Source organism: Chiloscyllium plagiosum, unplaced genomic scaffold, assembly GCF_037043375.1.
Source record: "Chiloscyllium plagiosum isolate Xiang-an unplaced genomic scaffold, Cpla_swu_hap1 HiC_scaffold_30, whole genome shotgun sequence".
In the NCBI taxonomy this organism is placed as follows: Eukaryota; Metazoa; Chordata; class Chondrichthyes; order Orectolobiformes; family Hemiscylliidae; genus Chiloscyllium; species Chiloscyllium plagiosum.
The window spans coordinates 30796697-30822353 of record NW_028270168.1 but is presented as its reverse complement, the minus strand read 5'-3'; the positions used below and the strand labels follow the sequence as shown (position 1 = coordinate 30822353).

Genomic DNA, 25657 nt, shown 5'->3' with positions numbered 1-25657 from the left:
GGGCAAGCTGATTTACATCCAAAGAACAAAGTTAAAAGAAAAGGCATTTCATTGTACACAATCCAAGCAATGTAACTGCTCAAACACAAAATCGAAATACTGTACTGAGGATGCTGGAAACCTGACAAAAACCAAACACACTGAAATTACTCAGCCGGGAGAAACAAACTTCAAGTTTATGATCTTTCACAATATCAAGAATGGATACTCAGTGTCATAATATCTTCAACTATTCAACACTGCAGACACTTCTAGATGGGTAAAAATGAAAACAGTATTTCACAGTTAACCAGCACTGTAGCAAGGGAACTAGACAGACCCCTATTCCTGACCAATTACAAACTCTTAAGATCATATGACAACCACGGCTCATGCGACTGAGTAAGATGTCTACGCATGGAAGAGGGTGGATGTTGTTAATTTTCTGGTTTTCCTTCTTCTGGGAAACCGTGTCATGGAAGACCGCCAGCAACGACACGGAGCCAGTACCGGTAGTCATTTGGCATGGCATGGGTAAGACGGCGGGGAAAACATTACCTCAAAGTAAACAGACTTTAGAAACGGAGTTAACCGGGGACTGACAGATCATGGGCGAATTCCTCGTTTGATCGTATGCTTGTGCATTTCATTTTGATTTTTGAACATGTTTACGGATTGTAAATTGTTGATTTAGAATCCACAAAACAGCAAAGTGCACTTAGTTTTGGCGTTATACGACCAGCCTGCAATGGTTAACATTTAAAAAAAATGTAAACCCTTAAACTTTCATTTATTTGAAGTGTCTTGTGAGGTTAAGACAACCAAATCCTATTACTATATAATCAGATATAGAACTGAAGTTGGACTTTGTTCAAGGCATAGCAGTAGCAATTAATCATGTTTTTGTCAAGAGTAAGCAAACGATTTTCTACAAAAGGTAGTGTATTTCTAACATTGAGTTATTATAATCAGTTTTACTTTTTGTTATATATTAACAGAATTGTTCAAAATTTAGTTTATTTGCATTTGAACCTGTATTGATCCCACCTGATGCTATTGTGGAACAATTTGGATCCCAGACTGAAATTTGGTATTATTGATCAAAATGTTTTGGTTTTGATGAAGTGGTCTCTTACTGAAACAAGTGTGCAATGTTGCATTTTTTTTCACAGTAAAAGAAGTTTATGAAGCAAAAGGAATGAAAATAAAATAGAATAAACTAGCCAGTTAACTTTGAAGAAACTTAAGTTTCGAAGTGTATGGTGTACACCACTATTCCCAAAAAATCTCTGTATGTTACCCAAAAAGCAAACGTGCATAGTACTCGCACTACAAAATTCTTTTTCTCTGACACCTCAATGTGCTTAATTTAACTTCCAATCCCATCTGGAAAATCTGACAGCTCCAGGAAGAAGCTATCATACAGCTGAGCTCAAACATTCTCAGCTTCAAATAATCTTTTCAGGATATTAACCAACAGTTCTGATCTGTTGATTTTAAGGTAATCTAATGTTAACAAGGGTATCTTCTCCTCTTCTCAGGAGCAGCTTTCTCCCTGTAAAAGTACAAAATTGAAATTAAAAGATCTCTCACTAAGCTGTAGGTGTTTCCCCAAGTTTAAAAACAGGTCCAAAAATTTTTAACAGAAACCTTGAGGTGCAATTGTTTACCTTGCAAGGTAAGCCCTATGTAATGTAAATAAAACTCAGTTCTGAAAACTGGCCCGCAATGATGTTTAATCACAATGGCTATAGAATCACTCATGTTAATTATTAATTCCTTCAGACATGGGAAAGCCTATACCCTTATATATCACTACTTCAAAATACAAACTTACTACAAATATTATAAATGTATAAATCTCTCAGTCTGCATCAGGATTCTACCTTGACTAATAAACTTGCTGAAATAATCCTTACTACTAAAATTGTCAGTGTGTTCAATAGCAATAGTGATGTTTCAGTGTTCTGATTTCTATACAACTTGATTATTTTTAGGTGATAGCTGTTGTAAAGCATTTACCCTGAAATTTATTAAACTGGTGAAAGAAACTGTCCCAGGAAGTTATGTGTTATCCTTGAAAATTGGAAAAAGTGCTACTGAGGTAGGTCTTAATGAGGAATAATAAGGTAGAATGAAGCCAGGTATGATTATTGTGATGAGAAAGTTAAAATGCTGTGACTGAATTTATTGCTATCAAATGTACTTTGAATTATTTAAATGTGATTTAAAATGTGATCCTGGAGAAATCAGTTTGGTAACATGTTAAATAGCTTATTTTGGAGTGGTCAATTAAAAAACCGGTTTCTTAATTAGTTAGGAAGCTTTAATTGTGCTATACCACAAGTCATGGTTATAAATTATAACAAAGTAGAGTTCATATTTCCTATTTGCCTGGCACTTCCCAGTGGAAATGTTTGCATGGAATACATCTTATTAGGATTAACATAAAAAATGACTCAGCTGTGCTGTTAACCCCTCTTTGCTTCCTGATGAGTAGTGTGATTAAATTCCACACAGGCCATGCACAGGAAATGCATGCTTATAGTAACCACATTTGATGCTGTCAGAAAGAAAATCTGGAGGAAAGACAAATTATATAAAGAGGGTATATTAAAGTTTACATTGTGTTTTGATTTTTATAGTCTCTCAGGTATTTAGGAAGATCCAGCTTACCACTGATTTCTGCACCTATAATGTTTTCCCTCCCTGGAAATGCTGTCTATTAGTGTGGTTCCTTTGTACTGACAACTATATGCATCGTACCCAAGAGGATTTTGCAGGTTTTTCAAAAATAAGCAAACTCTATGATCTAGCCTTATCTACTGTTAGTGATACAACCTTACACACAAAATCTGTCTTTTTTTTTTAAGGAAATTGAGAACAGTTACTTCATGAATGTAAATCACCAAGTTGAGATGGTATGTAACATATTGTCCAAGGATAATAAGCTACAAAATGGATACAATGCAATGGGCTTCTCTCAAGGAGGTCAGTTTATGTAAGTGTGAAGACCAATAGGGTTTACCTTCTGAGGGAGCCCTGCACTTATGAAGCACTTTTTAAATCTTCAGGACATTACAAAACACTTCACTACCAATGATCTTTTTTCAATTAAAAAAAATTGCCTGATTTTCCATTTGTTATAGAAGAGCTGTGGCACAGAGATGTCCTTCTCCTGCAATGAAAAACCTCATCACATTTGGAGCCCAACATCAAGGTAATGTTTTCTAGTTTGGTTTGCTCCATTTAAATGCATAACTTTCAAAGGCTGAAACCTTTGTTTACTGCAATTGTATGACAAACCTGCTGTAAAAATGAGCAACTGTTCCATAATTACTACCTGTGAAGATGGTAATGTTGAGATCATATGATCAAAGGACTATTTAAGGTAGAATGTCATTACATCACAGCCTCGTATTGAAGTATCTGTTATAACATTCCAGTGCTTCACCCTTTCTAAAGTTTCAACTGAAACTACCTTCTCAGTTAACTACCCTTCAATAGAGTTGATCATTAACATAGAACATAAAAGATTTGCTCCTTTTTGTTACTGACAAATGCAAAAATCAGCCTGCTAACTACACCTAAAACTGAACTGTCCTGAGGCAGACATGAAAAGTGGGTGCCATTTTAATTAGGTCCATGATGATCAGCTATCACACTAAAGCAATGTGTGTTCTTATTGAGCATTTATTTGGCCCAGTTTGGATATAAAAATCAACTGTCATCACCACCTATTCCTACTGACGATGGTAATTGGCTCACTGGTGTCGGGGCTTATGCCCAAAACGTCGATTCTCCTTCTCCTTGGATGCTGCCTGACCTGCTGTGCTTTTCCAGCAACACATGTTTAATCACTGGTGTCCTTGTTTCCTCTCAGAGACCATTTAAAATATAAAGTGTAGCTGGAATCTTTCCTGTTCACTAAACATTAGAATCAGTTATGCAATACCAGAATGCTGGTGAAATTAGACAGAAACTCTTAAAATAACATAAGTATCTCGCGGTTTCTAAAATCAAGGGGCATGGATAGCGTGAATAGCTAAGTCTTTTTCCAAGGGTAGGGGAGTCCAAAACAAGGAGGCATAGGTTTATGATGAGAGAGGAAAGATTTAAAAGGGGCATCTTTTTCATGCAAAGGTTGGTGCTTATATGGAACAAGTTGGCCGAGAAAGTGATGGAAGCAGGTACAATTGCCCCATTTAAGGGGCATCTTGTTGGGTACATGAACAAGAAGGCTTTAGAGGGATATGGGCCAAATGCTGGCAAATGGGACTGGATCAGTTTAGGATTTGTGGTTGGTGTGTACTGAAGTGTCTGTTTCCGTGTTGTATGACTCTGACTCTTTGGAAGCTGAACATATCTAGCATCATCTGTTCTCCCCAGCTACCCACAAGAAAATATCAACCACTTTCTGGCTGCATTCCCCACATTGTTTTCTCTCTTGTGGCTTCTTCCTTTCCTCCCCATTTCAGTGTCACCTCTCCCCTGATGTGCCATTTCTCGGTGGATTGCAAAGTTTAAAACCAAACTTGTTCTCTTTAACTAATTTATTATGAGTGGGTGTACAAGTTGTCTTTGAGACAGCTTGGGATAAATCCCACTGAATACTCCATGATACGCTGTATGGACTTAGCCTGAGTTCTAGTCAAAATTGGTGGTATAGTGGGCAATGAAGAAGGTTATCTAAGATTACAAAGACAATCTTGATTGATTGGTTCAATGGATTGAGGAGTGGCAGATGGAGTTTAATTTGGATAAGTGCAAAGTATTGCATTTTTTTTAAAGCAAACAAGGGCAGGACCTATACAATTAAAAGTATGGCTTGGGTGTTGCGGAACAGAGACACCTAGGGGTTCAGTTACCTAAATCTTTGAAGTTTGTCATATAATCACAGGCAAACTTGTCTTCATTGCTCAGACTTTTGAGTATAGGAGTTGGGATGTCATGTTGAAGTTGTACAGGATGTTGGTGAGGCCATTCCTGGAGTACTATGTCCAGTTCTGGTCACCCATTTATAGGAAGAATGTTATGTAGCAGGAGAAGGTTCAGAAAAGATTTACCAGGATGTTGCTGGGGATAGAAGGTTTGACTTATAAGGAGAAGCTGGATAGCTGAGACTTTTCACTGGAGTGTAGGAGACTGAGGGGTGACCATTATAGAGGGTTTAAAATCATGAGGCCATTGAATCACACCCATTCAATCTAGATGGAGACAGCTTTGCTGTTGAAGCCCACAAAAGTGTTGGAAAATAGTGTCAGAAAAGTCAATAGTCATCTGCACTCTGCAAAAATAAAGGATACTTCTCTCTGGTACCTCCCATTCACAAAGCCGTCATTCAGTTTAGCTCTGCTACTGGAAACACTCTCATAAAGCATCCTAGCTTGCAAGCCTCACTCAAGGTCTCAATTTTCACCTGCCCTCTTGTCCAGAAATAGAAAAATTAATCAATTTTGCTTCAGCTCTCTACCAATATCCATTACATGCCCACAGACTCCACAGTTAATTCTAATACTTCTGGAGTACTGTGTCCAGTTCTGGTAAACTTGTAATAGAAGGATATTAATAAGCTGGAGAGGGTTCGGAGATTTACCAGAATGTTGCTGGGAATGGAGAATTTGAGTTGTAAGGAGAGGCTGGATAGGCTGGGACTTTTTTCACTGTGACATAGGAGTTGAGGGGTGATCTTTTATAGAGGTTTTAAAATCATGAGGGGTATAAGGTGAATGGCAGGTGTCTTTTCCCTAAGGTGGGGGATTTCAAGACTAGGGGGCATTTCTTTAATGTAGGAAGCGAAAGATTTAAAAAAAGACACAGGGGCAACCATTTTTAAGAGAGTGGTTTGTGTGTGGAATGAAGTTCTGGAGGAGGTGATGGATGCAGGTACAGTTAGAACATTTAAATGACATTTGGATATGTACATGAATAAAATGTTTGGAGGGATATAGGCCAAGTGCAGACAAGTGGGACTAGTTTAATTTGGGATTATGGTCAGCATGACTAGTTGGATGAAAGGGGCTGTTTCTGTGCTCTATGACTCTAGCCTTTTTTTTCAAAAAATTGTTATTTCAGGTCTTTCCTTCAGACTAGTTTCTGACTATTTCTTTGTCACATTGCTGCCCCATTAGGTGTGTATGGTTTACCACACTGTCCTGGAGAGAGTTCCCACATATGCAACTGGATAAGAAAGATGTTAAATTTGGGTGCTTACAGTAGTCCAATTCAACAGCAGTAAGTATTACCAGTACTGAGACAAATTAAGATACCATTGAATCTTGTTCATTTCATGAATTGTCTATATCTCTAGTGAAATATGAATAGGTTGCTCAGTGTCATGTATTGTCCAGTTATAAGAATGAAATAATAAAAGCCACATCCTGCTAAGGGGAATAATTGAAATAACTATCATAACATCTTACTTTGGTTTCTATATACAAGTTGTTCTGCTATAATGCGTGTTTTGTTCATGTGAATTCACTATGACTTGATGAATTGGGCACACTGTTTCTATAGTACGAACATCTAAAATGTGTACTGGTTATAACACAATTCTGACCCCATTAGTTTAAATGGTGCTGCTGTTATGTGATTTTCTTATAACACGGGATTGTATGAGAATGGAACAGTTATAACAACTGACTGTAATAATTTCAGGAAGGAACATTGTGGTTGCTAACTAGTGTATTTGAACTGACTGCTGTAATGGTTGGGGAAATAGAGCTGACATGATGCACATTAACTCAAAGGCCTTTGATCGTATATTTCTGTAAAGCATTTGGAGAAGATTGAGAATTTGATTTTGAAGTTTGGGGAGTCTGAGGAGGAAATCTGTTTTTTACAAACTGATCAGAGAGGAGGTAATAGGTGAGAGCAGTTTCTCAAAATAATTAAACTTAGCAGTGCCCCCCCATAAGGTTTTATCCTAAAACTACTTCTATTTGCATGTATCAATGATAGATCTAGTTTAAACTTGAAGATATTAAATTATGAGACATAGTAAAAACATAAAGACACAAAACTGCATGTAGCAAATGGAATTTGATGCACTAAGTGTAAGGTGATACTTTGTTTTAAAAAGATTATAATTTGCATGGAAGAAAAGTGATGGGGGATTGAAGATGTTTGCAGGTTGTGTTTCACATGACAGCCAAATTTTTTTTAATAGAACTGGAGGTCTTATGTAATTCTTTTGCCATAATACCTGAAAGTTGAGACCATTAATGAATCTTTTAAAAAAAAAGCTTTGGCACATCACTGTCCAGTTTTGGGCTCCACACTGAGGCAGAGAAAAGGTACAGTGCAGATTCGGGAAGGAGTTGTCTGATATGAGAAAAAACAGGATTGAAAGGTGAGTTGGAAAAAATGATTGTTTCATTAAAGCAGTCATGATTTGGAGGTGTTGGTGTTGGACTGTGGTGTACAAAGTTAAAAATCACACAACACCACCAGGTTATAGTCCAACAGGTTTATTTGGAAGCACTAATCTTCGGAGCTTTGATTAGATTAGATTAGATTACTTACTTACATTAGATTAGATTACTTACAGTGTGGAAACAGGCCCTTCGGCCCAACAAGTCCACACCGACCCGCCGAAGCGCAACCCACCCATACCCCTACATTTACCCCTTTAACCTAACACTACGGGCAATTTAGCATGGCCAATTCACCTGACCTGCACATCTTTGGACTGTGGGAGGAAACCGGAGCACCCGGAGGAAACCCACGCAGACACGGGGAGAATGTGCAAACTCCACACAGTCAGTCGCCTGAGTCGGGAATTGAACCCGGGTCTCTGGCGCTGTGAGGCAGCAGTGCTAACCACTGTGCCACCGTGCCGCCCACTTGCTCCTTCATCAAGTGGTGGTGGAATATAAGATTGTAAGACAGAATTGAGAGCAAAAGTTTACAGTGTAATGTAACTGAAATTATATATTGAAAAAGACCTGGATTGTTTGTTAGGTCTCTCATCTTTTAGAATGACCATGTTGGTTTCAGTTCTTTCATATGTAACTTTTAAAAAAACACTTTGCGATTTACATATAAAAAGAACTGAAATCAACATGGTCATTCTAAAAGATAAGAGACTTAACAAACACTCCAGGTCTTTTTCAATATACAATTTCAATTACATTACACTGTAAACTTTTGCTCTCAATTCTGTGTTTTACAATCTTATAGTCCACCACCACCTGATGAAGGAACAGAGCCCTGAAAATTTATAACCTGGTGTTGTGTGATCATTGAGATGAAAACTTTACAACAAGGATTGTTAACTGAGGGTGCCTGAGTGCATGTAAAGTCGAACGTTAGCAAGGAATCTCTTCAGTGAGATGGGTTGTGAAGTGCATTATTTGGATTAGTGATTAGCTAATTTCATGAGTGGTCGAAAATAGAGATATGGGGACAGGATGGGGAGTGGATTTGGGAGTCTTATTGAAGTGGAGAAAAAAAAATCAGTGCAAACTATGTGGGCAAATAGCCTGCTATAATTAAATGTAAAGTCTTTAAAAACACATTTAACATTTTTGTTTGAGATGTTAAAAACCCTACACTTAGGTGCTTAAGTGGAACTTGCTATATGCTTTTGACTTCCTTTAAACTTTCAAGTTCAATTTAGATTTTGCCCAGGACTTTCTAAAGAAAGTACAGAAGAACAACTACAGAAGAGTACTTGGGACTACGTTATGGCCACAAAATCAGAGACATGAGTTTCACAGGGGCAGGAATGGTTGCTAAATGTTCTAGGGTTTAGATCATTTAGAAAGAACAAGGAGGGTGAAAAAAAAGAGGAGGAGGTATAGCATTGCTAATCAGAGAGTGCATCACAGCTACAGAACAAAGGTTGTTGAGGAAGGACTATCTGCTGAGTCAGTATAGGTGGAAGTTAGGAACAGCAAGGGAGCAGCCACCTCAATGGCGGGGTTTCTACAGACCCCCTAATAGCAATAGGGGGATTGAAGAACTCACAAGCCAGCAGATTTAGGAAAAATGCAGATGTAGCAGGGTTGTTGTTATGGGTGACTTCAACTTTCCCAATATTGACTGGAAACTTCTTAGTGTAGATGGTTTGGATGGAGCCATTTTTTGTCAGGTGTGTTCAGGAGGGTTTCCTTACTTAGTATGTAGACAGGCCAACGAGGGGAGAGGCCATATTGGATTTGGTGCTTGGCAATGAGCCAGGACAGGTATCAGATCTCGTGGTGGGAGAACAGTTTGGTGAGAGTGACCACAACTGCCTCACATTTACGTTAGCCTTGGAGAGGGAAAGGAGCAGTTACTAAGGGAAGATATTTAATTGGGGAAAAGGAAATTATGATGCTATCAGACATGAGTTGGGAAGTACAGCTTGGGAGCAATTGTTGCACAGAAAGGGCACAAGAGACATGTGGAGACTGTTTAAGGAGCAGTTGTTGCAAGTGATGCACAAATTTGTTCCTCTGAGACAGGTAAAAAGGGGTAAGTTTTTAAGGAACTTTGGATGATGAGAATAGAGGAGCTTCTCATCAAAAGGAAGAAGGCAGCTTACGTAAGGTGGAGGAAGCAAGGATCTAATAAAGCTTTAGAGGATTACAGGCTTACTAGAAAGGAGCTCCAGAAATGGACTGAGGTGAGCCAGGAGGGGGCACGAAAAAGGCTTGGCAGAAAGGATTACGGAGAACCCAAAGGCATTTTACTCATAGGTGAGGAATAAGAGAATGATCAGGGAGAAAGTAGGACCAGTCAGGGATAACATAGGGAACTAGTGCGCGGAGTCTGAGCAGATAGGGGAAGCCCTAAATGAGTCTTTTGCTTTGGTTTTCACTAAGGAAAGGGACCTTGTTGTGAATGAGAACTTTGAGGAGCTGGGAAACAGGCTTGAACAGATCATGATTGATGAAGTTGATGTGCTGGAAAGTTTGCTAAATATTAAGATTGAGAAGTCTCCAAGGCCAGACCAAATTTATCGTAGGTTGCTCTGGGAAGCAAGAAAGGTTGCTAAGTTGCTGGCGAAGATCTTTGTTTCCTCACTCTCCACAGGAGTCATACCAGAGGATTGGAAGGAGGTGAATGTTGTTCCTCTTTTCAAAAAAAGGGAATAGGGAAAACCCTGGCAATTACAGACCAGTCAGTCTTATGTCTGTGGTCAGCAAGGTTTTGGAACGAATTCTGAGGGATAGGATTTATGACTATTTGGAAAAGCATAGCATGATTAAAGGCAGTCAGCATGGTTTTGTGAGGGACAGGTTGTGCCTCACAAATCGTATTGAATTCTTTGAGGAGGTGACGAGACAGGGTGAGCAGTGGATGTTGTGTATGTGGACTTCAGCAAGGCATTTGATAAAGTTCCCCATGGGAGGTCATTCATAAGTTCAGGAGGTAAGGGATACAGGGAGCTTTGGCTGTCTGGATTCAGAATTGGTTGGCTGACAGAAGGCAGAGAATGGTTGTAGATGGAAAGTATTCTGCCTGGAGGTCAGTGGTGAGTAGTGTCCTGCAGGGCTCTGTTCTTGGGCCTCAGCTCTTTGTAGTTTTTACAAATGACTTGGATGAGAAGGTTGAGGGGTGGGTTTGTAAATTTGCAGATGACACAAAGGTTGGAGGTGTCGTCGATAACATCGAGGGCTATTGCAGGCTGCAGCGCGACATAGACAGGATGCAGAGCTGGGCTGAGAAATAACAGATGGAGTTCAACCTAAATAAATGCGAAGTGATGCAGTTTGGAAGGTCGTGAATGCTGAATATAGGATTAAAGACAGGACTCTTAACAATGTGGAGGAACAGCGGGATCTTGGTGTTCAAGTGCATAGATCCCTCAAAGTTGCCACCCAAGTGGATAGGGTTGTTAAGAAAGCATATGGTGTTTTGGTTTTCATTAACAGGGGGATCAAGTTTAAGAGCTGCGAGGTTTTGCTGCAGCTCTGCAAGACCCTGGTGAGACCATACTTGGAATATTGTGTCCAGTTCTGGTCACCCTACTATAGGAAAAATACGGAGGCTTTGGAGAGGGTGCAAAGAAGGTTTACCAGGCTGCTGCCTGGACTAGCGGGCTTATCTTATGAAGAGAGATTGACTAAGCTTGGACTTTTCTCTCTGGAGAGAAGGAGGAAGAGAGGTGACCTGATCGAGGTATACAAGGTAATGAGAGGCATGGGTAGAGTCAATAGCCAGAGACCTTTCCCCAGGGCAGGATTGACTGGCACAAGGGGTCTTTGTTTTAAGATATTAGGAGAAAGGTATAGAGGAGACATCAGAGAAAGGTTCTTTATGCAGAGAGATGTGAATGCATGGAATGCATTGCCCACGGTGGTGGTGGAAGCAGAATCATTAGGGACATTTAAGCGACTGCTGGACATGCACATGGACAGCAGTGAATTGAGGGGTGCCAAGGTTATTTTAGATTAGGAATAATCCTCAGCACAACATCGTGGGCTGAAGGGCCTGTTCTGTACTGTACTTTTCTATGTTCTAAGAGAGCATTAGATGATCTTATTATAAAATGTAATTTCACTTTGGGAAGTTGGGGAGGAAGGCAAGTGACCAGATCAGTAAATGGAGAGTTGTCTTTTTTTGTAGTTTTTAAATTCTTAATGGAATACTTTGGTTTAACTCCTGTGTCACAATGTTTTGTGATCCACAACAGCATCAACATGCGTAAACTCATTTCAGATTTTATTTTTGTTCAACAAACACACTTTGTAAATACAAACCAAATTTAATCACTTTGAATATATAGATGCCAAAGGGGTGAGTTAATCTTGTTTATTGTTATTGAAACATAATGATTACTGGAGAATTAGATTAGCACAAAAGCAATCTGCTTGGTTTTTGCATTATGAATCTGAATGTGAAATTGAATTGAGGAAGCTTGCATTTTCTACTCCGGTGCTCTCAAAGGTTCTCAAATCTGTTGTAAACATTTGACTGTCTGTATACTAAACAATTCCCATTTTGAACAACCTCAAGGTTTGCCTTGGCATGGGGAGGAAGCAGTGTCACCCACATTTTTGTAATAATGAACGTGGTACCCACCTTGTCCTCTATAAACTTGCCACATTGTGCCTGGTTGACTACTGTGCTCTTTCTTTGTGATTTCTCCAATGAGGTCCATTCATGACATTAACCTCTCAGTCTTCCACCCTCAGTTGCCTTAACCTAACCATAAGAGTTGTAGTGCATTTTAAACAAGTCATTTTTGTAGCTGTTTAAGGCGATCAATTAATTTCACTTATTTATTGTTTTCATGTTAGCTTGGTACAGGCAGAGTACTGGCATGATCCCTTGAATGAAGATCTGTACAGGAACAACAGCATTTTCTTGGCAGAAATTAATCAAGAAAGGGTAGGTACTCCTTGAGCTTAGTGGCTTTAATTTGTGGGAAGTTGTAGGTTGTGAACTCTATCCATCACATGCCAGATAAACATCAAGAATCCAGCCTTCTATGCCACCATCACACCAAACACCATATCCTTTTTGAAAATATAACTTACTGTCTTTCTTTCTTTCTTTCTGTATTCTTCTGTCTTTATCCTTGGTTATCACTTTTGCTGTTTGTTTGTTTTATGGAACAGATTTGTTCTATAATGTAGAACTGTAGTTTCAGTAAAGGTATTACATTCACCATCTTCTTCTGATCTATTAGATTGGAAGATCGGTAATGTAACATATTTACTTAAAAGGGAGGAAGAAGAAAGCAGGAAACACAGGCCAGTTAGCTTAACAGCTAACATTTTCCCTATGACTAATTATAACAGGGTAATGGGATAGGTTCAAAGTGTATTAAATAATTATTATGATATAAATAATGTACAGGGTTACAATTAAAAGATTAGTTAAAATGCTCAGCCAATGCAGACATGATGGGCTAAATAGTCTCCTACATTGTGAAGTTCAAAATAATCAGCGTTAACATGGTTTTGTAAAAGGGAAATCATATTTGACCAATCAATTGGAGCTCTTCAAGGAAGTAACACATACTGTGGAAAAGGGAACCAGTAGAGGAACTGTACTTAGATTTTCAGAAGGCATTTGATAAAATGTCCAGTCAAAGCTTTATTGAGAAAAATAGGGGGTAGTGTGGATATAAGATTGACTGACTGACTGACTGACTGACTGACTGACTGACTAACAGGAAGCAGAATAAGGATAATTTTTTTCAGGTGACAAACTGTAACAAATGCTGCATCACAGGATTGGTGCTGAGACCCCAAATGTTCATAATTTATATACGTGGCTTAGCTGAAGGGATTGATGGTAGGGTAACCAAATTTACTAATGACACGTAGGTAGGAAAGTTAAGTTGTGAAGAAGATATATAAATAACTTACATGTGTGAGCAAAGATGTGACAAGTGGAATATAATATAGGAAAACATCAAATTGACCAAATTAGCAGAAGAATAAAAATTAAGCTTATTGTCTAAATGGTGAGAGATTACAGCTCAGATATACAGGGATCTAGTGTCCTAGTGCATGTACACAATGTTAGTATGTATTTACAGCTAGTAATTAGGAAAATTAAAAGAATACTAGAATTGATTGCAAGGGGAATTGAGTACAAAAATATGAAGGATGTAAATATACTAGAGGCAGTTTAGAAAAGGTTTACCAGGCTGGAATGAGAGGACTTTCTTATGAAGAAAGATTGGACTGGATAAGTTTATATCTGCTGAATTTATAAGATAAAAGTGACTTGGTTGAAATGGACCACCCCCTGAGGAGTATCAACAGGATGGATGTGGAGAGGATGTTTCTTAGGGGAGAAGTTAGAATTAGAGGTCACTGTTCAAAAATCAAGGGTTGCATATTTTTTTTTAAAAAAAGATGAAGTCATTGTTTTTTGCTGGGTCAAGAGTCTTTGGAACATGCTTCCTGAAAAGGTGGTGGAAACAAAGTCACTGAATAAGTGTTATGAAGATATAGGTATACCTTTTAAGAGAGTGAAGGACTTGGCAAGTACACAGAGTGCTGGAGAATTTACAAAGTAACATTTGATTGAGTAAACAGCATTCGCTGAGTTGCTATGAGACAAAAACACAAATTCGAATTTGGCCAATCAGTTTAAATTATACCCCCCAAAAAAATTAAACTCCAATCCAATTTGAATTGAGTATATTGACAATCTTAAAAGCCAATGACAATCCGATGCTTTGGGGGTGTAAGACCAGGGAAAACTGAACAGTTGAGACGAGAACTGCCAAGCCCAGCATATAAACAGACTGCTTGAAAAATAGTCTCTCTTAAAAGTACCTTTTCGATCAGTAACCTGTGATGCAGAAATTCCTATGAAAAAGAGAAGACACAGGAAGATCTGAATAGAAGCACAAAAGCTGTCTGGTTTTGAGATAAGAAGTGTGATTTTGTAAATCTTAATTGGGAGTTTTATCGGACTAGTATTATAGAAGGAAAGGTAAAAGATAGGTTAGACTCAGGCATGATAAGCTGTTGTTAGTTAATTATTCTCTGTTATACTTTGAGAAATAAATTTGTTAATTTTTACTTTAAATAGTTCTTAGCCATTTGAATTTTACAGTTTACTGCACAGGATAAATCTTTTCTCTTTTGCTGGTTTTAAATTTAGCAGGCGGGTTTACCCCATGTTGTAACATAAGACACTGGTAGATTCTTGCTAAACAAGGGGTGAAAGGTAGGTGGGAATGTGGATTTGAGGTTCCAATCTGATCAGCTATGATCTTATTGAATGGCAGACAGACTTGGGACTGAATGGCCTACTCTGAACTGGTATGGTTGTACATAATTGGTGCAAAAAAATTAAAATAGCATATTTAAGTCTGGATTTTAAAATGCTAATTTTGAGTGGGATTTCAATACCTATCTCTCTTCTATTACAGAGAATCAATGAAAGTTACAAGGAGAATCTGATGAAACTAAATAAGTTTGTAATGGTGAAATTCTTGAAGGATTTAACGGTTGACCCAGTTGATTCAGAGGTGAGAATGGATGTTTTCACTCTTCTAATTTTAATGCTGCTATGAATATGTTTGCAGCTGTGTCTGTTGTTCTATAAATATCAATCATCAGAATGTTTGGACTATTTTTGCATCTATTTCCTGCCTGCTTTTTGTTTTAGCAGGTTGCAGGCAGTTTCTAAACGTGAGGAGAATGTTTAATTAACTCCAGTAGTCATTAGTTGGTGCATTCCCACTGGGAGAAAGTGAGGACAGCAGATGCTGGAGATCAGAGTCGAGAGTGTGATGCTGGAAAAGCACAGCAGGCTAGGCAGTATCTGAGGAGCAGATGAATTGACGTTTCGGGCATAAGCCCTTCATCAGGAATGAGGCTTGTGGGCCGGGGGAGCTGAGAGATAAATGGGGTGGGGTGGGAGGGGGCTGAGGGGAAGGTAACAGAGTGCAATAGGTAAATGAAGGTGTTGGAGAGGAGGGTGGAGTGGATAGATGGGAAAGACATTGGACAGATCAAGAGGGCGGTGCCGAGTTGGAGGCTTGGGACTGGGATAAGGTCGGGGAGGGGAAGGGAAAAGGAGAAACTGGTGAAAACCATACTAATCCCATGTGGTTGCAGGGTCCCAAGGCGGAAGATGAGACGTTCTTTCTCCAGGCATCAGGTGGTTAGGGTTTGACAATGGAGGCGGCTCAGGACCCACATACCCACATCACCCTTAACAACTCCTTCCAATCCTCCAAACCAAAGGGGTAGCCATTGGCACCCGCATGGGCCCCAGCAATGCCCGCCTCTTTGTCAGATACATGGAACAGTCCATCTTCCACAGCTACAACGGCATTGTCCCCCAGACTTCACCTCAAATTCACCTGGACCATCTCAGACACCTCCCTCCCCTTCCTGGACCACCCCATTGCCATCTTCAGCGACCAACTAACCACAGACATCTACTGCAAATCCACCGACTCCCACAGCTACCTGGACTATACCTCCTCCCACCCTGCCTCCTGTAAAAATGTCATCCCTTATTCCCAATTCCTCTGCTCCCCCCACATCTGTTTCCAGGATGACCAATTCCATCATAGAAAGATGGCCGCCTTCTTCAAAGACCGTAATTTCCCTTCTTACATGGTCGACGTTGCCCTCCAGTGCAGCTCCTCCACTTCCCACACCTCCGCCCTGGAACCCCACCACTCCCAACGCAACAAGGACAGACCACCTGACATCTGGAAGAAGAATGCCTCATCTTCTGCCTTGGGACCCTGCAACCACATGGGATTAATGTGGATTTCACCTGTTTCCCCATTTCCCCTCTCCCCACCTTATCCCAGTCCCAAGCCTCCCACCGCCCTCTTGATCTGTCCATCGTCTTTTCCATTTATTCGCTCCACCTTCCTGTCTGGCCTATCACCTTCCCCCCCCCACCTTCATCTACCTATTATGTTCCCAGCTGCCTTCCCCCAGCCCCAAACCCCCCTCATTTATCTCTCAGCCCCCTGGCCCACCAGCCTCATCCCTGATGAAGGGCTTATGTCCGAAACGCGATTCCTCTGCTCCTTGGATGCTGCCTGGCTTGGTGCGCTTTTCCAGCAGCACACATTTGACCATATTCCCACTGGCCCCTCCTCTAACATTTTTCCTAAACTACACTTTATAGAAATTACAACACGAAAATAAGCTGTGTCTCGACCTATCGACCCACAAAAGCAGTAGTTTCATTTCTTTATCATCTTTTGAAATATTTTACATGCCCTTTCCATCTTTGATTCCAATAATTGTGCAGCTCATAGACTTTGCTAAGTGAAGGCCATCTATTCAGCAGTCCTATTGTTACCTCCCCTTGATCACGTAGCCCTGTATGACATTTTTCTCTTCAATCTCTTTTTCATGCTTTGTCTAATAAATACTATCCTGCTCCCTTGACCGTCTTTACAGTAAATTGCTGAACATTCAACTTCCTTTCCTTGTTTCTGTGCTGGGTGATTTAGTTAATGATTTACCTATCAGGTACTGTCATCCTCTGTTCAAAGACTCCTATAACTCATCCCTCATTTTAAATGAATACTTTTTGAAGGCTCAGCATCTCAGTCTCTCCAATCCAAGGTAATTGAACATGTTCTTATCTGTACCCATTTTTACATAAACCCTCTGAATCCCTCCCTCAACCAAGAGATCTCCATGAAATGACCTGAAAAAAAATTACACGCTCTTACTACATTCTACTGTTATGTATCTGCTTGTAGCTCAAGTATGTATTTCTCCCCACTTCTGCATGATTCTCTCATGAATGCCCCTAGAATCTGTTCTTGGCTCATTATTTATTGCATTTCAGTGACATTCTATTCTTGCAAGCCTACGTTAGTTCCTAGCTGGAAATGTGTTGCTGGAAAAGCGCAGCAGGTCAGGCAGCATCCAAGGAGCAGGAGAATCGATGTTTTGGGCATGAGCCCTTCTTCAGGGTTCATGCCCGAAACATCAATTCTCTTGCTCCTTGGATGCTGCCTGACCTGCTGCGCTTTTCCAGCAACACATTTCCAGTTCTGATCTCCAGCATCTGCAGTCCTCACTTTCTCCTACATTAGTCCCTAGTCCACAATGCCTCAAATTTAATATTCTGTTCCTTGTTCTTAAATTCTTCTGTGGCTTTGCTTATTAATTTTGTGACCAGCAAACTCTTCCACTGATTATGGTATCTTCTACGTCTCATTCGTGATAGCATTGGTAACTGTAACTCTGCTATAACTAAGCCCCCAAACTGCACATGTCCACACCGAAACTGCCACCAATTAACTCTGGTATCTGATGCAGATTAATGGCATCGATGTGGGCTTAATTCCTGTACTGGCTGAGATCACTATGGGACCCTACATCTTCAACCTCCCCTTTCTTCTGAGGTGTGGTGACCCTCTGGTTAATCTGACTAAGCTTTTCTGAGAGGGCAGGCTACGGTCTTTTGGGACGATGATGACTGTCTTTTTCTATCTCAGCTGGATTCCCCTTAGAATCATAGAGATGTACAGCACGGAAACAGACCCTTCGGTCCAACCCATCCATGCTGATCAGATATCCCAACCCAATCTAGTCCCATCTGCCAGCACCCAGCCCATATCCCTCCAAACCCTTCCTATTCATTTACGCATCCAAATGCCTTTTAAATGTTGCAATTGTACCAGCTTCCACCACTTCCTCTGGCAGCTCATTCCATACACATACCACCCTCTGTGTGAAACAGTTAACCCTCTCACCCTAAACCTATGCCCTCTAGTTCTGGACTCCCCAGGGAAAAGACTTTGCCTATTTACACTATCCATGCCCCTCATAATTTTGTAAACCTCAATAAGGTCACCCCTCAGCCTCTGACACTCCAGGGAAAACAGCCCCAGCCTGTTCAGCCTCTCCCTGTAGCTCAGATCCTCTAACCCTGGTAGCATCCTTGTAAATCTTTTCTGAACCCTTTCAAGTTTCACAACATCTTTCCGATAGGAAGGAGACCAGAATTGCACGCAATATTCCCAACAGTGGCCTAACCAATGTCCTGTACAGCCGCAACATGACCTCCCAACTCCTGTACTCAGTACTCTGACCCATAATGGAAAGCATACCAAACGCCTTCTTCACTATCCTATTGACCTGCGACTCCACTTTCAAGGAGCTATGAACCTGCATTCCAAGGTCTCTTTGTTCAGCAACACTCCCTAGGACCTTACCATTAAGTGTATAAGTCCTGCTAAGATTTGCTTTCCCAAAATGCAGTACCTCGCATTTATCTGAATTAAACTCCATCTGCCACTTCTCAGCCCATTGGCCCATCTGGTCCAGATCCTGTTGTAATCTGAGGTAACCCTCTTCGCTGTCCACTACATCTCCAATTTTGGTGTCATCTGCAAACTTAGTAACTGTTCCTCTTATGCTCGCATCCAAATCATTTATGTAAATGACAAAAAGTAGTGGACTCTTCACTGATCCTTGTGGCACTCCACTGGTCACAGGCCTCCAGTCTGAAAAACCACCACCCTCTGTCTTCTACCTTTGAGCCAGTTCTGTATCCAAATGGCTAGTTCTCCCTGTATTTCATGAGATCTAGCCTTGCTAATCAGTCTCCCATGGGGAGCCTTGTTGAACGCCTTACTGAATTCCATATAGATCACATCTACTGCTCTGCCCTCATCAATCTTCTTTGTTACTTCTTCAAAAAACTCAATCAAGTTTGAGAGACATGATTTCCCGCGCACAAAGCCATGTTGACTATCTCAAATCATTCTTTGCCTTTCTGAATACATGTACATCCTGTCCCTCAGGATTCCCTCCAACAACTTGCCCACCACCAAGGTCAGGCTCACTGTTCGATAGTTCCCTGGCTTCTTAAACAGTGGCACCATGTTTGCCAACCTCCAGTCTTCCGGCACCTCACCTATGACTATCGATGATACAAATATCTCAGCAAGAGGCCCAGCAATCACTTCTCTAGCTTCCAACAGAATTCTTGGGTACACCTGATCAGGTCCTGGGGATTTATCCACCTTTAACTGTTTCAAGACATCCAGCACTTCCTCCTCTGTAATCTGGACATTTTGCAAGATGTCACCATCTATTTCCCTACAGTCTATATCTTCCATATCCTTTTCCATAGCAAATACTGATGCAAAATATTCATTTAGTATCTCCCCCATTTTCTGTGGCTCCACACAAAGGCCGCCTTGCTGATCTTTGAGGGGCCCTATTCTCTCCCTAGTTATGCTTTTGTCCTTAATATATTTGTAAAAACACTTTGGATTCTCCTTAATTCTATTTCATGTCCCCTTTTTGCCCTCCTGATTTCCCTCTTAAGTATACTCCTACTTTCTTTATACTCTTCTAAGAATTCACTTGATCTATCCTGTCTATACCTGACATATGTTTCCTTTTTCTTAACCAAATCCTCAATTTCTTTAGTCATCCAGCATTCCCTATACCTACCAGCCTTCCTTTTCACCCTGACAGGAATATACTTTCTCTGGATTCTTGTTATCTCATTTCTGAAGGCTTCCCATTTTCCAGCCATCCCTTTACCTGCGAACATCTGCCTCCAATCAGCTTTCGAAAGTTCTTGCCTAATACTGTCAAAATTGGCCATTCTCCAATTTAGAACTTCAACTTTTAGATCTCATCTATCCTTTTCCATCACTACTTTAAAACAAATAGAATTATGGTTGCTGGCCCCAAAGTGCTCCCCCATGACACCTCAGTCACCTGCCCTGCCTTATTTCCCAAGAGTAGGTCAAGTTTTGCACCTTCTCTAGTAGGTACATCCACATACTGAATCAGAAAATTATCCTGTACACACTTAAGAAATTCCTCTCCATCTAAACCTTTAACACTAGGCAGTCCCAGTTGATGTTTGGAAAGTTAAAAACTATAACTACCCTATTATTCTTACAGATAGCTGAGATCTCCTTACAAGTATGTTTCTCAATTTCCATCTGACTATTGGGGAGTCTATAATACAATCCCAATAAGATGATGATCCCTTTCTTATTTCTCAGTTCCACCCAAATAACTTCCCTGGATGTATTTCCGGGAATATCCTCCCTCAGCACAGCTGTAATGCTATCCCTTATCAAAAATGCCACTCACCCTCCTCTCTTGCCTCCCTTTCTATCCTTCCTGTAGCATTTGTATCCTGGAACATTAAGCTGCCAGTCCTGCCCATCCCTGAGCCATGTTTCTGTAATTGCTATGATATCCCAGTCCCGTGTTCCTAACCATGCCCTGAGTTCATCTGCCTTCCCTGTTAGGCTCCTTTCATTGAAATAAATGCAGTTTAATTTATTAGTCCTACCTTGTCCCTGCCTGCCCTGACTGTTTGATTATCTTCTGTTCTCAGCTGTACCCATCTCAGATCGATCTCTTTCCTCACTATCTCTCTGGGTCCCACCCCCCCACCTTGCTAGTTTAAATTCTCCCAAGCAGTTCTAGCAAATTTCCCTGCCGGTATGTTAGTCCCCTTCCAATTTCGGTGCAATTCATCCTTCTTGTACAAGTCACTTCTACCCCAAAAGAGATTCCAATGATCCAAAAATGTGAATCCTTCTCCCATACACCAGCTCCTCAGCCATGCATTCATCTGCTCTATTCTCCTATTCCTGCCCTCACTAGCTCGTAGCACTGGGAGTAATCCAGATATTACTACCCTTGAGGACCTCCTTTTTAAATTTCTGCCTAACTCTCTGTAATCTCGCTTCAGAGTCTCAACCTTTTCCCTTCCAATGTCGTTGGTTCCAATGTGGACAATGACCTCCTGCTGGTCCCTCTCCCCCGTGAGAACATCCTGCACCCTCTCTGAGACATCCTTGATCCTGGCACCAGGGAAGCAACACACTATTCTGCTTTTTCTCTGCTGGCCACAGAAACGTCTGTCTGTACCTCGGACTACAGAATCCCCTAACACAATTGATCTCTTGGAAGCCGCCGTACCCCTCGTTGCATTAGAGCCAGTCTCAATACCAAAAACTTGGCTATTTAGCTTTTGCTCTGCTAACGTATCCATAAACTATAGATACAAAGTGGGATATCTGAAGTGTTTTCATCTTGTACTGACACACGGTAAACCTATAGATGAGTGTTCCTTCTTTCAGTTAACTTCAATTAGAAGTTTAAGAAGGGATTTTCAAGTGAATCAAACCAATAAAATGACCAAATTCATTATGCTTTTTGTTCCAGTGGTTTGGTTTCTACAAAGCTGGCCAGGCCAAGGACACTTACAGTTTGCAGGAGAGTGTTCTTTATCAAGAGGTAAGATTTGTTATGATGCTATATTTTTATCTCTCTTATGCCGTAGAGAGGGGCAATCCTGGGGAGCTGAATGCTAGTGTTTGATTCGGACTGTAAAATTCCTATGTGAAATTAGGGCTATGTTAACCAGTTCCAAAATGATTAACCATACAGCAAGAATCAAAATGACAGGTCAGCAATAGAAAGTAAACTGGTGTTGGAAGAGTTACAGATCAAATTTAAAAGGGAATGTATTAAGTAAAGATTTTCCATGAATATTCAGGGATGAGAGATCAAATTTGAAACTGAAAGCATTCTAATTGCCACATGGAACACACAAAGAAACTGTTCAGCTAGTCCTGTCTGTGCCATTGCATAAACATCAAAATAAAGTAGGAGCTAAAGTATTTTTAAATTCAAAATGTGTGGAATTAACATTAAAAAATTGAACATCCAACAAATTCATTTTTCCTGAACCTTAAGGCTGTCCACAGTAATAATGAAACTAGTATTCTGTGAAAAAAATTAGCTACATCCCATTAAATGTGCAAGTTGAAAGGTTTTCAACACTGAGATTAATAGTGTAAACCATTAAGATCTTGTCAGTTAAATTAATTCTCATTGTTGATTACAGCATTTGAAGAGCCTGTTGAGCCATGTCTTTGCCAGTGCTCTTAAAATATTGAATTTAGTCCTTTTCCCTCAAAACCCTGCAATTATTTTTCTGAAAACAATTTCAAATCTGTTTTGAAAGCTACAATTGAATCTGCTCCACTGCACTGTCTGAAGGTGATTTTAGATCCTAATAACATTTTGTTTTTAAAAGGCTCTTCCTCATGTCCCTTCTGGTTTTGCCAATCACTTAAAGCAGCCCAGTGGCTCAGTGGTTAGCACTGCTGCTTCAGAGCTCCAAGGACTCTGCTTTGATTCCAACCTCTGTTAACTGTCTGTGTGGGTTTCCTCCTACAGTCCAAAGATGTGCAGATTGGATGGATTGGCCAAGTTAACTTGCACATGGTGTCCAGGGATTTGCAGCCTAGGTGGATTAGCCATGGGGAAAGTGGGGTTACAGGGATAGTGTGGGATGCTCTTCGGAGGGTAGGTATGGGCTGAATGGCCTGCTTCCACACTGTAAGGGATCTAGAACTTAGTCCATGTCCTTTGGTTCTTCGTCTTAAAAATGGGAACAGTTTGATTGTCTTGCTTTGTCTGGGATGAGGACACAAAATAGTGTAGCCTGTAGAGTCAAATAGAATCACTGCCTCAATGCTAGATTTCCATGTTGAAACATGCATGTTTGGAATATGGTATTTTACAGACCTAGGCACATACTTGTACAAGGAATTTAAAAAGAGGCAGTGCATGGAAATAGATCATAACATAAGCTGAATATTTGTTTTTGTAACCAGAAGTGCAGGATTCAGAAATAAGGAGGTCATTTTAACTTCTACAAATGAGTCACAGAATGTTATGTACTGTTTTGGAAACATTTTGAAAAAGCATGTAATACGTTCAAGGAATGATGCTGGAGTAAAGGGTTAGCTAGAAATGATTAAATTGATACTTAAGTTTGGTTGAGCTCAAAAGATTTAATGGATGTACTGATGTTCTGCAAGGTCAGATAAAGGTCAACAGCTGTTTTCCTTGGCCACAGTTATGTGGGTGCAAATTCTGTTGTTTTTAAATAAATATTTTTACCACAGTGTATTAGGAATATTGTAGGTTAACCTTATAAAATCAATATAGACACTTGGAGGTACATGTCTTTGATATTGCATTTAATATTTTCCAAAAATACCTCAGTAAATGTAAAATATGAAAGCCTCCCCATGACCGGTTTCTCACCAGTGGATGGGCCATGTTGACCTTATTTCCTGTTCATTTTCAGGGTAATTTGGTGATAGAAAGCATGCCTTCTTTAAATGCAGACCACACAAAGATTAGATCTCACTTGGATGGAATAGGAACCTTTTGAGGCTCAGCCATTAATAATGACCAGTTGAGCAAGGTTCAGCACCTGGCAAGAGTAAAATGTTTTTATAGGAAGCCAGAAGGCTGGAAAATAATTAACTTTATTGTATTCATAGGATCGATTGGGATTGAAGGCAATGGATGAAGCGGGAAAATTGGAATTTTTAACTGTGGATGGGGACCACCTTCAATTCTCAAAGGAATGGTTTATTAACAACATAGTTCCTTACCTGAAGTGACCCTTTTGCTGTCAAGTAATTTGCCATCACCGCCATCATTAATCCATTTAAGAACTTCTAAAGCTGTGTTTAAAAAAAACTGGTTCATTAGTCAAGTTTGAAGAAGTTTCTATTCCAAGTTGTGATTTTCCATAATGTCATCTACTTTTAAATGAATTCACAGCACTTGTAATGATGGAACTCAATTCATACCTTATGTTGCTTAATTCATATTGCTAAACAATTCAATATCTAATGCAGATTTGAGTGCAGGAGAAAAAGCTGATGCCAAATAATGGTTTTGAAAGTGGAATCAATTATACAGGAATAAGCCATACAGAACAAAAAGGAGTTACTTTCTGAGTCATTTTATCAGGTATGGCTTCAGTATTTCTATAAACATCATTAACAATCAGCAATTATTGCCAAACTTAATCATTACTCATTGATATCCCCTGCTGAAAAATTACAAGTTAGATGAGAGAAGGATCCAACTTTGTTTGATAATTCCCTTTGCAGAATAGCTTACTCTTGACTCTTATGGGGAAGTTTAAGCTAATGCTGAAATGGCACTTGAAACATTTTAAGAGCAAGCACCTTATATTTTGTGATTCCATTATTTGAGACTGCACACTGAATTTATGGGCATTAATGCTGCTTAACTTTTTAACAATAGATTTTTCTCATTAGGATATATAGCAGACGCAAAATTAATTCCTCTCTGGAATGCTAGTCATGTGTTTCAAAAATCTGTGGCAACTTAGATTGGATCTTTTACCTTCACATTCATAGAGCATTAATTTGTAACGTTTTCTCAAATGGCACAATGACAAAAAGACTTTAATGTCATTTTTGCATTTAGACTCTATGATCTATCACCAAGGCACTACAGATGCCAAATGAGAGGTATGGTATTACAGTGAGTGACCTCCACGCTCTGAAATTACAATAAACCTTTTATTATCCAGTATTCATGGGACCACGAGTGTGCCAAGAGATCGAATAATTCCGGATAGTCAAGATAGCCAAATAATCAACATAAAAACATACACTAAGTAATAATGTAATGCAGGGGTATACATAGCACTGTTATACTTAAAGCATAAATCACTGAAATAAAACTTACTGGCAGAAAGCCTTCTCACTTGCATGCTCAACTGACTACTTGGACATTGCAGTATTTGAGGAGAAGTTGACTCAAAGTTGAATCATCTGTTAATATTTCCTGTGGCCATTCGATTGAACCGCAAGTATATTTACATTGAGGTAAATAAATTCAAAAAACTATAATAATTGAACAGAATAATACAGCAAACGTCATGGTAATTTTTGCCACTTTATCAAGGATGCCATTTGATAAAGTGCTGGTTAAGGCAAAGCTGACTATATTATAAATCAATTCTTAAAAAGAAACTAACACTTTTTAAAAAAAAAACTAATGTTTTAAAATACAGTACAGAAAACTTTGCGTATTGGCCTGAAAAATGTGCACTAATTTATTTGTGATGAGAATGCATCGTTTTCATTCTCATCTCTGTTTACCTGTTCAATGTAGTTTTGGACTATTATTGAATAAAATTCTACTGTTTCATTTTGAATTTTGCTTCCTTTTATTTGTTTCACCATGGGAACCCATTCTGGATTTCCTAGTCCACCACTCGAATGATTGAGTCCAAGGGGGAGAAGAGAAAATAGCTATCATTGCTCACATGGGGTAGCACGGTGGCTCAGTGATTAGATTAGATTAGATTACAGTGTGGAAACAGGCCCTTCGGCCCAACAAGTCCACACCGACCCGCCGAAGCGAAACCCACCCATACCCCTACATTTACCCCTTAC

The 25657-nt window shown here is 39.9% G+C and overlaps 1 protein-coding gene across 1 annotated transcript; it reads left to right on the top strand.

Moving 5' to 3' along the window:
* The first annotated feature begins 356 nt into the window (after nucleotides 1–356).
* LOC122563681 (palmitoyl-protein thioesterase 1-like) lies at nucleotides 357–25416 on the top strand. The gene is made up of 9 exons (XM_043717737.2): nucleotides 357–513; nucleotides 1977–2083; nucleotides 2853–2980; nucleotides 3129–3199; nucleotides 6111–6213; nucleotides 12210–12300; nucleotides 14810–14908; nucleotides 21579–21650; nucleotides 23717–25416. Exons 1-9 carry the CDS (start codon nucleotides 372–374, stop codon nucleotides 23837–23839), a joined length of 936 nt encoding a protein of 311 aa, XP_043573672.1. The 5' UTR covers nucleotides 357–371; the 3' UTR covers nucleotides 23840–25416.
* Nucleotides 25417–25657: the final 241 nt, after the last annotated feature.

What these genes read in the sequence shown, in the direction of transcription:
- LOC122563681 (XM_043717737.2), top strand. Translation starts at nt 372, where the DNA reads ATGCGACTGAGTAAGATGTCTACGCATGGAAGAGGGTGGATGTTGTTA. An exon ending in AGTCATTTGGCATGGCATGG is followed by an intron (nt 514 to 1,976) that starts GTAAGACGGCGG and finishes GATTATTTTTAG; the next exon opens with GTGATAGCTGTTGTAAAGCA. An exon ending in AGAGTGTTCTTTATCAAGAG is followed by an intron (nt 21,651 to 23,716) that starts GTAAGATTTGTT and finishes TTGTATTCATAG; the next exon opens with GATCGATTGGGATTGAAGGC.